The sequence below is a fragment of the Ciona robusta genome, chromosome 1 (assembly GCF_009617815.1).
Source record: "Ciona robusta chromosome 1, ASM961781v2".
In the NCBI taxonomy this organism is placed as follows: domain Eukaryota; kingdom Metazoa; phylum Chordata; class Ascidiacea; order Phlebobranchia; family Cionidae; genus Ciona; species Ciona robusta.
Window position 1 is genome coordinate 2,109,077 of NC_143235.1, and position 15,241 is coordinate 2,124,317.

General features: G+C 39.0%; 2 protein-coding genes across 2 annotated transcripts; both read left to right on the plus strand.

Annotated features, from left to right (window-relative positions):
* The first annotated feature begins 187 nt into the window (after positions 1-187).
* Positions 188-12,351, plus strand: LOC149741273 (glutamate--cysteine ligase catalytic subunit-like). The gene is made up of 15 exons (XM_089893921.1): positions 188-383; positions 954-1,066; positions 1,207-1,356; positions 1,410-1,475; positions 4,043-4,159; positions 4,550-4,608; positions 5,704-5,909; positions 6,261-6,367; positions 6,665-6,786; positions 7,131-7,243; positions 7,878-8,075; positions 8,423-8,531; positions 8,837-8,913; positions 9,254-9,371; positions 9,621-12,351. Exons 1-15 carry the CDS (start codon positions 231-233, stop codon positions 9,809-9,811), a joined length of 1,899 nt encoding a protein of 632 aa, XP_089750047.1. The 5' UTR covers positions 188-230; the 3' UTR covers positions 9,812-12,351.
* Positions 12,352-12,614: 263 nt separating this feature from the next.
* On the plus strand, positions 12,615-15,227 carry LOC149741274 (uncharacterized). Its single transcript, XM_089893930.1, has 6 exons — positions 12,615-12,920; positions 13,207-13,402; positions 13,622-13,713; positions 13,987-14,164; positions 14,283-14,477; positions 14,840-15,227. The coding sequence occupies exons 1-6, from the start codon at positions 12,835-12,837 to the stop codon at positions 14,954-14,956; spliced, it is 864 nt and encodes a 287-aa protein (XP_089750056.1). The 5' UTR covers positions 12,615-12,834; the 3' UTR covers positions 14,957-15,227.
* The last annotated feature ends 14 nt before the right edge of the window (positions 15,228-15,241 follow it).

Here is a 15,241-nt window from a genome sequence, read left to right on the forward strand (position 1 = left end):
CCATATATGGTATAACATGTCAGTATAACATGTCAGGATTATGTAATCTCGCTTATAGTTATACCATATATGGTATAGAGATTATGTCATGTTCGAGCATAAGTTTTGTTAACGCACAATACCGAACACGTTTGTTGTATATAGTTGTTTTGTCGGAACAAGTAATTCATTTCTAACTTTATTTTGTACACAGTACAGTCGTAAGTTATTTAAATTTCTGTCAGTGCGAAATGGGATTTTTAGACTTCAGTGGTGAACCGTTGCCGTTTAAGGAAATACGAACTCATATTGATCATGTAAAACGTCATGGACTGTTACAATTCCTGAATATTTATAGACGAGGAAAGGAAAGAAACAATGATGATTTTAAATGGGGTGACGAGGTAAAACTATTTAAGTAAATTACTGTGGAGTAAGATGGTATTCTGTTATCACATAATATCCTGTATTCCTTTATCTTGTTTTTAACAATTAAAATCGCTTTGTACAGTCGTAAGGATACGGTTCTAAATTGTTCTAAAAATATTTTTTATTTACTACCAAATAAGATAATAAATGCTATTTTGTTTTCTTTCACCTCACCGTATTATAACGCCTGTCGTTTTACTTTAAATTTCTATCTCTTACTCTGTATGTTAATTAAGTATGAAATTTGTTGTTGTAATCAAAGGCATAATTTAAAAATATATATTATATAGTAGGGTGAGTAAAAATGGAACACCTTTTCATTCTTTTTTCTTGTCCCATTTGGTAGTAAAAAAGAACATCCAAAGAATTATTGAACCGTATGCTAACGGCTCCCATACAGACCGTTGTTGATTGTTTAAAACACGATCAGAATATTTTGATATTATGCGCTAAAGGTGTCCCATTTTGTCCCAAAGTACTAACCGCTGCTATTCGATTTTACAATTTATATTTCTCATTAACTTTTATTATTTGTCTTTGTACAGGTGGAGTATTCAGTTGTGCATTTTTCTGATGCTACAAAGAGAGCAAGTCTGAGTTTAAGAGCCGAGGAAATTCTTGCAGCTTTACAAGAGAAATACAACGATGCAGATACAACGTAATATATAAAATATGAATAAACTGTGGCTCTCATGCATACAGTGATTCAAAAATTGAACCCAAGCAACCTGCTAAACAGTTAACGTTATAAAAAAAAACTCAACTATAAAGTGGGAAATAATGTAATTTGTATTTCAGAATTTGTGACTCAAAAGTGCCAGAAAGCGCGAGCCGGGGCTCGCATTGGAACCCAGAGTTTTCCAGTTTTTGTCTTGAAAGTTCACCCGGTAAGCCTTACCATGGGAGCTTGGAACATTTGGCTAAAGTGGAAGCGAACATGAGATACAGGTATATGGATATAATTGATTTGTATTAACCTTATTCTAATATTTAATTTGCAGACGAGAACAAATTAAAGAGTTTTTGAACCCAGACGAAATGGTTTTATCTCTTACAGGATTTCCAAGGTAAATTAAACAAAGTAGTTACTAATACACAGTGGAGGGTTTCACCGCAGTTTGAAACATAGTATTCCGTATTTCCTAATTATTTTTAACAATTAACAACGGTATATAGGGGTTGTGAGAATACGGTTTTAAAAATTCTGTAGAATCCGTACGGGTCTGTAGGCACTGGCTGTGACCTACTAGCTTACGAACGAACCAGTTATGCGTAATCAGCAATTTAGTCTGTCTCACCACGTCGAGTTACGTCGTAACCGGCTATTTCCCGCCCGGCTAATTCCCCACCGGCTAATTCCCCCCAACGACTATTTCCCCCCGGCTATTTCCCCTCCGTGACTATTCCCCTCCGGCTATTTCCCCTCCAAGACTATATCCCCCCCGTGACCTTTCCCCACCGGCTATTTCCCCCCGATGACTATTCCCCCCCGGCTATTTCCCCCCAAGACTATTCCCCCTTGGCTAGTTCCCCCCCGTGACTATTCCCCCCAGGCTCTTTCCCCCCGGCTATTTTCCCCCCGACTTTTCCCCCGGCTATTTCCCCCCCGGCTATTTCTCCCCGGCTATTCCCCCCCGGCTATTTCCCCCCCCCAGCTATTTTCCCCCGACTATTCTCCCCCGGCTATTTCCCCTCGGCTATTTCCCCCCCGTGACTATTCCCCCAGGCTCTTTCCCCCCCGGCTATTTCCCCCCCGACTTTTCCCCCCGGCTATTTCCCCCCCGGCTATTTCCCCCCCGGCTATTTCCTCCCGGCTATTTCTCCCCGGCTATTTCCCCCCCGGCTATTTCCCCCCCAGCTATTTTCCCCCGACTATTCTCCCCCGGCTATTCCCCCCGGCTATTTCCTTCCGGCTATTTCCCTTCCGACTGTTCCTCCACCGGCTATTTCCCCCCATGACTATTCCCCCTGTGACCATCGTGTTAGCGTGTTAGGGGTTAGCCGGGAAATAGTCACGGGGGGAATTAGCCGGGGGAATAGTCACGGGGGGAATTAACCGGGGGGAATAGTCACGGTGGGGAATAAGCCGGGAGGAATAGTCACGGGGGAATAGTCACGGGGGGGGGAATATCCGGGGGGGGGGAATATCCGGGGGAATAGTCACGGGGGGAAATAGCCGGGGGGAATAGTCACGGGGGGGGAATATCCGGGAGGAATAGTCACGGGGGGGAAATAGCCGGGGGGAATAGTCTTGGGGGGAAATAGCCGGAGGGTAATAGTCACGGAGGGGAAATAGCCGGGGGGATGGTCACGGGGGGAATTAGCCGGGGGGAAATTAGCCGGGGGAAATAGTCAGGGGGGAATAGTCACTGTGGGGAAATAGCCGGGGGGAATAGTCACGGGGTGGAAGTAGCCGGGGGGAATAGTCACGGCGGGGAAGTAGCCGGGGGGAATAGTCACGGGGGGGGGGGGGAATAGTCACAGGGGGAATTAGCCGGGGGGGAATAGCCGGGGGGAAATAGTCACTGGGGGGAATTAGCCGGGGGGAATAGTCACGGGGGTAAATAGCCGGGGGGAATAGTCACAGGGGGGAATTAGCCGGGGGGAAATAGCCGGGGGGAAATAGTCACTGGGGGAATTAGCCGGGGGGAATAGTCACGGGGGGAATAGCCGGGGGGGAATAGTCACGGGGGGAAATAGCCGGGGGGGGAATAGTCACGGGGGGGGGGAATATCCGGGAGGAATAGTCACGGGGGGAAATAGCCGGGGGGAATAGTCTTGGGGGGAAATAGCCGGAGGGTAATAGTCACGGAGGGGAAATAGCCGGGGGGGAATGGTCACGGGGGGAATTAGCCGGGGGAAATAGTCAGGGGGGGAATAGTCACTGTGGGGAAATAGCCGGGGGGGAATAGTCACGGGGTGGAAGTAGCCGGGGGGAATAGTCACGGCGGGGAAGTAGCCGATGGGGAAAAAGCCGGTGGGAAAACGCCTGGGGGGATATAGCCTAGAACCGAGTTACGTATATACAGTGTATTTACAGTTCAGATGGTACACAGCGGCAAAAGTACATATTCGGGTAAACCAAATTCAATTGCAAATCACCAATTGACTAAGGCAACTAGTCGAGCTAATGAACCAATTAAATTAATCAACTAAATAGAACTAAATTTCGGAAGTTAACAACCCCGGTCAAGATCACGGATGTCACCTTATTCAAATATAATACAGAATTAGCGTTAGTACAGTTTTAAGTGATATAAAATAGACTGTCATTACGAATAATGGAACATAGGTACAACGCTAAATCACTGCGATTAAACTGGATTAATAATACTTAAGAAATGCTGCCCTGCACAGAACCGTTGCACAGAACTAAAAATAGCTACATTGAACTTAGCTTTGCGGTTAACAAAGGAAATGGAAATAAAGGCGGTTTCGTAACGCATGGTAATTTTGGAATGCTACAGCATAGATATCGCATAACACAATGGAGGGGAATTAATAACCGTAACATATTCTTTGTTTACTACCGAATGCTACGATAAAAGGGAATGAAAACATGAACCATCATACACCAACCTATTATATAACTCCTGATAGTGATACTGCTAAACTTCGACTATTCTTCCAACAGGCTTGGCTGTCCAGACTTTCTCCACCCTTTAACCGCAGTGCCCAATCCCATCGAAAACCCGGTATCAGGTTCAATATTTTACCCTGACGCCGCGCTCTCTTGTCACCCAAGATTCCCGTAAGTGCGTTTTACAGCTTGGTATACAAAGTATATACAGCCATCCATGTTTAACCTTTATTTATATAAGGCAGGTACGTTCAAGCACTTTGCCAACCAAGTCGCATTACCCACCAACAGATCGATTTTATTCGTTATAAACGGGTATGGCAGCACGCATAAGTCCATGTAATTTGGAAATTGTCTAATTTTAAGTTAATTTAAAATTAAAGCCCACTTTATAATTGGATTCATGTAACATATAGCAGGGTGGGAAGAAGGGACACCTTTATAGCCTATGATATCCAAATACCCTAATCATGTCAAATGAGACGAGAAAATAGAATGAAACGGTGCCCCATCTCCCCCAACCCTTTTGTATGGAGGTTCCATTTATAATCTTGTATTCAGGGGAATAACAGAGAGCATACGTGAACGAAGAGGTTGCAAAGTTGAAATTAATGTTCCAAGTAAGAGATTGTTATGTACTATATATATATAGGTGAAGGGATAAAGTAGACGCGGTTTAACGGCGCACAGACCAGAGCATTTGGTTTTATAAGGTTTCATCAAGCTACTCTAAGTTTCTTCCAAAACATTACAGTGGATTAGTTAGAATTTACGATTGCGTGTGTAAAGCTGCAAGGATAGGAAAACAAACAATTGCGAGTTTTATAAATGGGGAAGTATAGAACGCGAAAGTAATTGCTCAATATCAGATGTAAGCAACTAATATATCAGTGGCTCATCTGGTGTAAAAACGTAGTGTATTTCCAACGTTTCGTCTGCCATACGGCGACACTTCATCAGGGAATGAAACGCAACAGTTACAACAAGCGAAAAGCAGGAAAGGGTGGGGAAAAAGGCGATATTAACGTGATAAGGCCACTGTAAGGAAGAGACGGTGCGGTGACTGTGAGGGTGTGTACATCGGAGAAACGGGCAGAGCTCTAAAACGCGCTTGAAAGAACATCGCCGAGATGTCGCAGCAAAGGACGCGAGCAAGACGGCTCTGTCCAAGCACTCAGCTCTATGTAATCACCGAGTGGCGTTTGAGAACGTTCGAATTCTCGAACGGGAGACTCACGACCTGACCAAATGTGTGTTTTTAGAGACTCTACACATTCACACACACCGAGAATGTGTCAACAACAAAGAACAATGCACCTATTTCCCCACAGTTTACAACAACCTGATATAAATTTTCAGTTTTCGATTTTTCACGTGACTGCTGTTGTGCGTTTTTGCCCTCCCACCGTCTCTTCCTTACAGTGCCCTTATCACGTTAATATCGCCTTTTTTCCACCCTTTCCTGCTTTTCGCTTGTTGTAACTGTTGTGTTTCATTCCCTGATGAAGTCTCGCCGTATGGCAGACGAAACGTTGGAAATACACCACGTTTTTATACCAGATGAGCCACTGATATATTGTTTATACTATGCCTGGTAGCAGAAGTAACAGAATGTAAGCAACTAAGTTCCAATCGCCACTATATATCGCTATCCAATCGCCACTCTATATTTATATTAAAATCGAAATTAATCCAATTTTCCGATTAAACCGCAGTTTTTAAAGACGTCAACACAAAGTCACCGTTCATTGAAGTATTTAATGACAACGAGTCAAACACCGCAGCTAAACCAGATCATGTATATATGGACGCTACAGGGTTTGGTTTCGGACAAACTTGTTTGCAGTGTACAATACAAGCCAAGAATCTGGATGAGGCAAAACTACTGTATGATCAGTTAGCGCCTTGGTGCCCGATCATGGTATGTATTAGGTTTGGGGGAAGTTCAAACCTTTATAACCTGCTCATCAGTGACTGAAATATGTAGCACTGTTGAGAATTTTGGTCGATTCTGGCTTGATTCCTATATAATGGCCCAAAGTCTCATCGAAGGACCTTACTCATACAGAATATAAAGTAAATTACTCCGACTAAAATGAACTTGACTAGAAGTAAAGGAAAGTACAAATACAGAAAACACTTTTAGTAAAAAAAAAAATAATCACAAAATTATATAATCACGGTTATAAAATATGAGACACTATTTGCTAACGGTATCCATCCTACCCCGCAATTCAATGTATCCCACCCATATAAATGTAATACATTACAGATAGCTCTGAGTGCCGCCTCTCCGTTTTACCGAGGATATATTACAGACACCGACACACGATGGGGCGTCATCTCGGCGAGTTGTGATGATAGAAATGCAACAGAAAGGCAAGTTTTAAAAAACTTAAAGATTGTTTAATTAGGATACAAATTTAGGGAAACGTTTTCGGTCGAACTTTACGTATATGTTTCCCAAACCGGTGGTCACTAATGGGTTGGCTAAATTATTATTCATAAATTAAACAAATTTACCACAAAGTTACATTCGTAGTAACTTGTAAGCGTGTACAAGGTGTATGAACCAGTACCCCTGTGTTATAGCCGTCATTGCAACAATAAGTTACAACCATTACATTGATTCACAAGATTATTAATGTGCATTAATATTCCACTGTATTCGCGCAGGTCAACGGATCTAAAACCACGGCACGGACCAATGGAGTTATATTTATCACCCCAGTATCAGAAGTACAACGATCTTAACTCTAAGATGAATAAAGAAGCAAAAAATACGCTGTTAAAAGGAGGTTGGTTTATATGCGTTGATTATTTTAGTCCGAAGTTAGAGTCGCTGTCAATAATTTTTATATTGGCCAGGGAAAATAAATAGCGGTTTTAAAGATAATTTGTGTATATCTGTGAACCTAAATTCGAGACTCCGTCATATACAGTACTGCGAGGCACAAATTTACCGTGAGTACCTATTATAAATTACCCATACAGTCACACAGTATACGACTATACGTGGTATAGCTTATTAGAGCGGTATGTTACATTCTTTCTTTTCACGGTACTTATGGTATGGTAGCTTATTATATAAGCGATAATGGATTTATACGATTTTTGATAAACGTACCATATTCTACCATAGGTGTGGAAGAAGGGATTGCAAACCACATTGCCCACTTATGGGTAAGAGATCCGTTGAATTTATATTCGGGTAGAATTAATATCGACGATGAGACTGAAGCTGATCATTTTGAGGTAAAATATGCAGAATACAGGTGTCTCTATATGCAATAACAGTTGAATAAAGGTAACTTGCTTTATTGTCGTGTGGCCGGAAAACATCAGTCGTTATAACACGGGTTTAACACCCCGTGCCAGCTTACGAGTTACAATTCATGTTCCTTTTTGAGTTTTTTCCTTTGTTAAGCTGATAATTTGAACAACCTATTACCACTAAGTTGGAGGTAGGCGCGCTAAGTTACAGGGCCTCACGTTGAAACTGAATCACTGGTTCGTAGGTTAAAGAAGTTAATGCCAAGTATCATGACCCATACAGTTTAATTTTAATGGTAGTAGCAGACGAAAACTTACAATTACCTTGTAGGTTTAAAAACGAAAAGATTTGATCATATGCATCTTATGAGTCCTACAATAAAATAGTCGGTTGGGGTAACTTAAGCCCATGTTTTCTTTCCCTTCATTATTCCGTTTCATCGAAAACATTGAATATTTACAAAATTATATAATCGTTTCCTCACGACTGTTAAATTGACGTGGTTGTTGTTAAAAACACGGTTAGGAAATATGAGATATTACGTGCAAAAGGTAGGCTATCCATCTTATCCCACAGTGCTGTACAACGTTATTAATAAAACAACATTTTATGCAGTACATCCAGTCAACAGTCTGGTATTCCCTGCGTTTCAAACCACCGACACCGGACAACTCCATTGGTTGGAGGATTGAGTTTCGTGTTCTTGATGGTCAATTAACGGACTTTGAGAACGCTGCGTATATTGTGTTTGTTGTTCTACTGACGCGAGTCATACTTGCTAAGCATCTTGACTTTACAATACCAATGTCGCGTGTAAGTGTTAAAAATATTTAAATGAATAACACGAATGAATTTTATTTATCTTTTTTATTGCAATAACTTCTGTCATATTAGTTAACTTTTTAAAAAGATGAAAATTAACAGCAAAACGACAGTCGCTGTAGCACGATATCGGGTATTGCAACGATAAAACTATATACGTGGTAACTTGTAAGAGCAGGGCACAAGGTCTATGAAACAGAAAATGTAGTAATTGGCCAAAATACAAGACCTTTGGCGTGACTTTGGTCTGTAAGACCTCATCCATATATAATAAAACTTAATATGAAAGAATGTGCATCAATAAAATAGTCTATTGTTAAAATGTTAAAACTTTACAGATAACGACAAACATGAAGAGAGCACAAAAGAAAAACGCAGTTCTGTCTGAATTATTTTACTCCAGAAAATGCATCAAAAACAACAAAGTAGAGAATGGAAAAATCAAAGGTATGAATGTACTTATTTATAAACATACGTCAAATGCGTTTATAAAATATATGTGTAAAATACACAGTAATGCTGGGGAAGATAGGACTACTGTTTACTCATTTTTTCATCCTATTTCGTAGCAAACAAAGAACATTCAAAGAATTATAAACCCGTATTCTCGCGACCCCCATAGACCGTTATTGTTAATTGTTTAAAACACGTTCGGGACATTTAGATATTATGTGGTAAAGGTGTCCCATCTTCCCTCTACCCTACCATGTATCTCCCCCTATCATCATATAGCATATTCTATACAATTTTAGACAGCAGCACCTCAAGACAGAATGGATGGGTAGAAGTTGACGAAGAGATGACGATAGACAGGTTTATAAACGGAAAGGTAAATATACCATTATGTATGGCTGACAAGTTAAAAAAAAACATTGTAGACCACTGGGTTGCAGCGATTGCTGTTAAGTGTCTTACCCAGGTACATAGGTATCGCCCACAATGGTAGCAACGTCGTGCCTGCATCCATTTATATTTTTATGCGAATGGCGAGCGCTGTAACCACGCCTTAGCCTTAATTAAGCAAGGTGTTAATAATTTATTAATATTAAAAAGGGGACTTTCAAATTACTATAAAGGGCAGTTAGGTATAACGGATCTCTTAATTGTAGTCAACATTATGTAGCATTTCAATTAAAAATCATATAATTAATTTAATTTATCACAATAAGGAGGGATTCACGGGCGTGATACCCGTGATTCGTGAGTACCTGGATGAAACAGGGATTCAAACCAAAGCAAGAAATGTAATTGAACGTTATTTGGAACTTATCAGTAAACGAGCAAGTGGTGAGTGGTTGTTTAGACCTATTTTGATCCTAACTACATCGATTTATTTATCTTTTATGCCGTTAGGGCAGTAGGCTATAATTTGGGGTAAGATTGTTCATGTTTTCATTTTCTTTTAACGTCCGATTTGGGAGCAAATAAAGAATCTTTACAGAGCTGTATAACGCATTTGTAAATATTTGGACTTTAGTAGTATTTGTTTTAAAACAGTGCAGGGACAAACAGAATCTTATTTTAACCATTATATAGGCGAGTGCCTCACTGCAGCTCAATGGAAACGACATTATGTTCGAAGTCACCCGGATTATAAACAAGATTCTGTGGTGTCACAACTAACAGAGTACGATCTTCTCAAGACATGCGACAAACTTGAAAAGGGGGAAACTTACGAACACCCGGTGTATTTGGACGTACAGCACCTAAACCAAAACGGCGCATGATGAAAATCTGCTAGAGTGAGGTCGTACTGTAAAGGCAAGACATGGAAATATAAGCCAGAGTTGGCCTATTACCCCGACATTGTATGCGAGCATTCAATTCTTTATGGGTGAGGTCCTACAGCGAGGTATGTTCTTCGCCGTAGAACCCCATCCATATATAGAATATAGAATATAGAATACATCTATAGCATTTAGAATTAAAGCACAGATATTTTTATCCATATATTTTTAAATCTTCGTGTTTATAGACGTGTATCGTATTTAAACGTAACCTGCAATTTTATTAATATTTTTGTATTATTTATGTTATTTCATTATGTATAGTTATATAGTAGAGTGGGAAAGATGGCACACTTTTTTAATCTATTTCTCGTCACATTTATAGTAGGCCTATTATATAGTAGTAAACAAAGATCTTTTGAAGAAATGTAAAACCTAATCCTCACGACTCCCATACACCTTGTTAATTGTTTAAAAGACGCTCAGGATATTTGGATATTATGGGTTAAGGGTGTCCCATCTTTCCCCACAGTAACGCTTACCGTCGTGTGTTCAATTGTTTGTTTAACTTATTTTTTACTGCTACTTATTCTTTTAGGATTATTTTTTTATAGATCAAATTAGAACGAATATGAGCAGGCGACATTTGAACTTTTATAAACTAGAAAATTTATATCATACGATACTATGTCATGTTTATATATATACCCATTAAACATTATTTCTAAATGTTCTGCATATAAGTTAAAGTAGTTGGGTAGAACGTTGTCGTATTCTAGTTCCAAGCAGCATGTCAATGAACTGCATATAGTTTGTATTAACATTGGTTTAACATCAGTGCTTCCCAAACTTTTAATATGTGATACAGTTACAAGTATATATGTAATAACGGTTAGTGGCTATACAAGTAGTATAAATTATGATATTTTCAAATAGCTATTTGTTTGATGGCAAATCATTTCCAAACCATATTAAACTGAGAGGGCAAAACTCATAAGTTTGAATGCATTGCATTGTATTGGAAAGCCATAATATTTTCTTAAGCGTCAACTGTAAGGTTAAAGTAGATTTCTATTTGGTTAAACAAAATGACCCATGTTTTCATTCACGCTTATTTACAGAAATATATATAACATTCTTGAATGTAACTTGATTTATCCTCGCGTGGCCGGAAAACGACAGTCTTAATAACACGAATGTTCTGTTTTCACGACTCTAAAGCGCTGTTTTAATTCTTAAAAACCGATTGTAAAATAAGGAATTTAATTTGCCTATAGCCCTATAAACAACATTGCCTATATTGCAAGTAGTATAACCATGGTATAACACTGTATGAGCATGCAGTAGTAACAAAAGGGTCACTGCAACCCATACTGCATACTTATAGTTAACATTAAAGCCTATATATTATATTGTAAAAGGTAATACCTGTAGAAGCAGCAAAACAATCTCAGAACAACTGATAAATACTGTCCAAACCTGTATATGTATGTAGTAACAGAAAGGTTAATGTAGTCTATACTTTATACTTATATGGTTAATATTCTGTAGGAAATAAAAGGTTAGACCTGTAGAAGCAAATCGCAAAAAGCAACTGAAATAAAATTAAAACAATAAGTAAAATAAAAATTCGCAAAAGCAGCAGCGCAAGCAAAAATCGCCGCAAAAGCAGTTGAAACAAAAGCAATACTGTTAACAGTGAAGTAGTACTAACTGTTGGCTACTGTTTCGAGCCTACATTATACCATTCGGCACCGAAGTCAAAAACGTTGATTATTTATCGCGCTTTGCACGCTTTTGGCAAGACCCTCTTAGTGAGCTCCGAGCAGAAAGGAGCATTCCATATTTGCCGCCAAGTTCTTTTAGATTGGCCCTGGTTTTCTTATGGTAGAGAATGCAGCTTAATTACAACTGAACATGAGTTAATTTACACTGCGTTGTGTGTTTAACGGCCATGATTTATCATATAGGCCTACATTTAATTTAATAGTTTTTACCCGAAGCGTGTTTTAAAAAACTTTAAAATAGAGGTAACATTTTGATATGCTTTTAGAATGAATGCCATTATATATATTCCCATTGTTTCATACACCTACTGCCATTAGTCCTGTTTCATAAACCTTGAGTACGTTCACCAATTACCAAATGTCAGTATTTATTTTCACTGAGGCATGCTTCAAGCAACTAAAACTTTCTAAGAAACTTGCACAAAATATTCGAAGATAATAATGTATAGATGCATTTCTACACTGCAGTATACAAATAAGTAAGTATTCACAAGTTAAAATACTGCAATGTAAACAAACTAGCAAGGTATATACACAAGAATGTGCCATATTTACATTCGGTTAGCGTATCAAATATTAACGTAATGTTTTTCGTTGTGTACGTGCCCTTGTATTGCCGACGTTGCAAGTAACTTGTATTGTGAGAAAATGGTTTGTAGAAATCGTTACCATAGCCATGTAGGCTACATTGTGCAGTAGTATCAACATGTACAGTATGTTTAAAAAAGTTAAGCATAAACTTTGGACGCTGTAGTATGCTGTGTTTTATAGCACACTTAGTAAATGTTTCTGCGTATTTAGTAGCACTTGTATTCTGTTATGATATAACAAAAATTGTCCAACAAAATGAGTGCTGGATCAGTGCCCGATTTACTGAATGTATCATAGTAATAACGCCAGTCAGAACCGAAATAGCTAATAAGCTACGGTGAAGCTAAGTTAGTGCAAGTATTATATATTAGGGTGGGGGGAGACAGGATACCTTTAGCAAATAATAACCAAACATACTGATCATGTTTTAAACAATTAATAACGGTCTGTGGGAGTCGTGTGAAAACGGCAGTTTTATGATTCTTTGAATGTATTTTGTTTACTATACCAAATGGGACGAAAAATAGAACGAAAAGGTGTCCCGTCTTCGCCCACCCTACTATATTACTAGCCCCCTATTTGCACTGTATAGACTTTTAGTAGCCTAATTTTGATTATTTGGGGTTGTCCCTTCAAGCAAAAGCTATGTATAAGTTTGTTGAAGGACAACCTTTGATCGTTACTGAAAAGATGAAAGAAGATTTTTGGAGAGACGGTTACATCATAGTCAAGTAAGCGTTGTACGTTAGTTTATTATTGAAGCGGGCACGAGGTGTTCGAAATCTAACTTATTTATCGTCTTGGAGGGACAACGACCGTCCTGTATAGCAAGAGTGTTCTGTTATCGAGTGAATGAACAACTTAAATGAAAGTAACTTTTATATCCTCGCGTGGCCAGAAAACGACAACGTTATCACAACGATGTAATGTTTCATACACCTCATGCTAGCTTACGAACCATGTATGTTACTCTGTGGGTGATTATTATTATTATTTTACCACTTGAATCTACTACAGGCAGCTACTCACCAAGGGCGAAATACAGAAGGTTGTTGGGAGTTTAGAAGCCCCCGACTCTGCTGTGATGGCTGAATCATATGAACAAGACGACGGATTTGGCAGAAATGTTCGCATGGTTCTGTGGAACCACCCTGGTAATGACGTCACCGGGATGGTTAATCGATGCGAGAAAATGGTGAATACTTGTGAAAAGGTGGGTTACTTTATTTACACTCAAGTTATAATACGTTTGTTCTGTTTCCTACACCTTATGCTCGCTTTTGAGTTGCCTATATGAGTCGTGAGGATACGGTTTTATATGATTCTTCGAATGTTCTTTGTTTCCTACCAAATAGGATAAAAAAAATTGAAGAAAAAGTGTCCCATCTTCCCAACTCTACTATATTATTAATATCAACTTATTCTTTTCCAGTTATTGGGCGATGATGTTTATCATTACCATAGTAAGTTCGTGATGAAGGAGCCGCATACGGGTGGAGCGTTTCAATGGCACCAGGATTATGGGTACGGACGCTAATGTATTTTTGCCTTGAAATTGAACAAAAACGATTACAGTTTCGTTTTGAATGGAGAAATTCATGCCTTGGAACAAAATTTTGACAAAAAAACGTTTTTGGCTCGCATATATACAGTGTTAATAGAACTGTGTTTACATAAGATGGGATAGATTTGGACGGCTTGCTTTGGTTTCCTTATAGAAGGGTGGGGGAAGAGTGACACCTTTAGCACATACTATCCGAATATCCTGAACAGTCTACTATACAACGTATGTTTCAGCTACTGGTATTTAAACGGGGTTCTCTTTCCCGACATGATATCAGTGCAAATAGGCGTTGATCGCATGGACAAAGAGAACGGATGTTTACAAGTGTTACGTGGATCGCATAGGATGGGAAGGGTGGAACATGGTAGGATTGGACAACAGGCAGGCGCAGATTTGGAAAGAGTTGCAGAGGTTAGTTGACCTAGCAGGGATTCAAAACCGGGGTATTTTTATTCATAGAGTTTTAAAACATTTTAACTTAACATATTCTTTCGTTTAGTTATAAAGAAAAAAATGTTTTAACTTTTAGGCGGAAAAAGTCCTGGATAAAGTTTCAGTCGAACTTAATCAAGGCGACGCTTTATTCTTCCATTGTAACTTATTACATACAAGCAGCGCTAACAACAGCAGTCGCAGACGATGGGCTATGATATGTTGTTATAACAGTGTTAACAACAACCCAGTAAAGAAACATCACCATGCGTCGTACACCCCACTACACAAGGTATGAATGTAAACATAGATCGGAACGTTAGAGAAAACTAACGTTTAAAGAACGATGTATCAATTAACCAAATACACTATGCCTAATATACCGTGTGTGGGGCAATGGTAGTCTTTATAACACGGGTGTTCTGCTTCATATACCTCGTACAAGCTTACGAGTAGCCTACAACTTTTAAATTACTATTAATTCTCCGAATAAGTGGTTACTTATGGATTGTCTAAATTGTCAGCCATACAGAAATATAATCCCCACCAAGTTACATACGAAACACAGAACACCGGTGTTAATACGGCTGTCGTTGCACACCACGCGAGGATAACTAAATGACACAACACATATTCCATTTAATGTTTTTCCAGGTCCCCAACTCTGCTATAATGGATTGCAAAAATCTAAACGATTTATCTGGAAAGTGGTTTGTTAACCCAAACAAAACTGGCAGAGAATATCTGCCGACAGAACCCAGAAAGCAGTGAATACACCTGCTGTGCTGATTAATATAGTACGTTGTGGTAAGATGGTACAAGTGTGCATTTACTTTTTTATCTTATTTGGCAGCAAACAAAAAGATTAGTTTCAATTATTAACTTCATCCTCACAACTCTTTTTAGGTGCTAACGACATCCTATCTTACCCGGAAGTTATATTCACTGATTAAATGTAGCAAGTTAATGACTTTAACATCGCTTTATTTCTGGTGATTTGTGTTTATTTCAATTATAATGAATAAAATTGTTTGATCACTTATTGGATTAAATTCA

What these genes read in the sequence shown, in the direction of transcription:
- LOC149741274 (XM_089893930.1), top strand. Translation starts at nt 12,835, where the DNA reads ATGTATAAGTTTGTTGAAGGACAACCTTTGATCGTTACTGAAAAGATG. An exon ending in GACGGTTACATCATAGTCAA is followed by an intron (nt 12,921 to 13,206) that starts GTAAGCGTTGTA and finishes AATCTACTACAG; the next exon opens with GCAGCTACTCACCAAGGGCG. An exon ending in ATTTGGAAAGAGTTGCAGAG is followed by an intron (nt 14,165 to 14,282) that starts GTTAGTTGACCT and finishes TTTAACTTTTAG; the next exon opens with GCGGAAAAAGTCCTGGATAA.
- LOC149741273 (XM_089893921.1), top strand. Translation starts at nt 231, where the DNA reads ATGGGATTTTTAGACTTCAGTGGTGAACCGTTGCCGTTTAAGGAAATA. An exon ending in CTGAAGCTGATCATTTTGAG is followed by an intron (nt 7,244 to 7,877) that starts GTAAAATATGCA and finishes CATTTTATGCAG; the next exon opens with TACATCCAGTCAACAGTCTG. An exon ending in TTACAATACCAATGTCGCGT is followed by an intron (nt 8,076 to 8,422) that starts GTAAGTGTTAAA and finishes AAAACTTTACAG; the next exon opens with ATAACGACAAACATGAAGAG.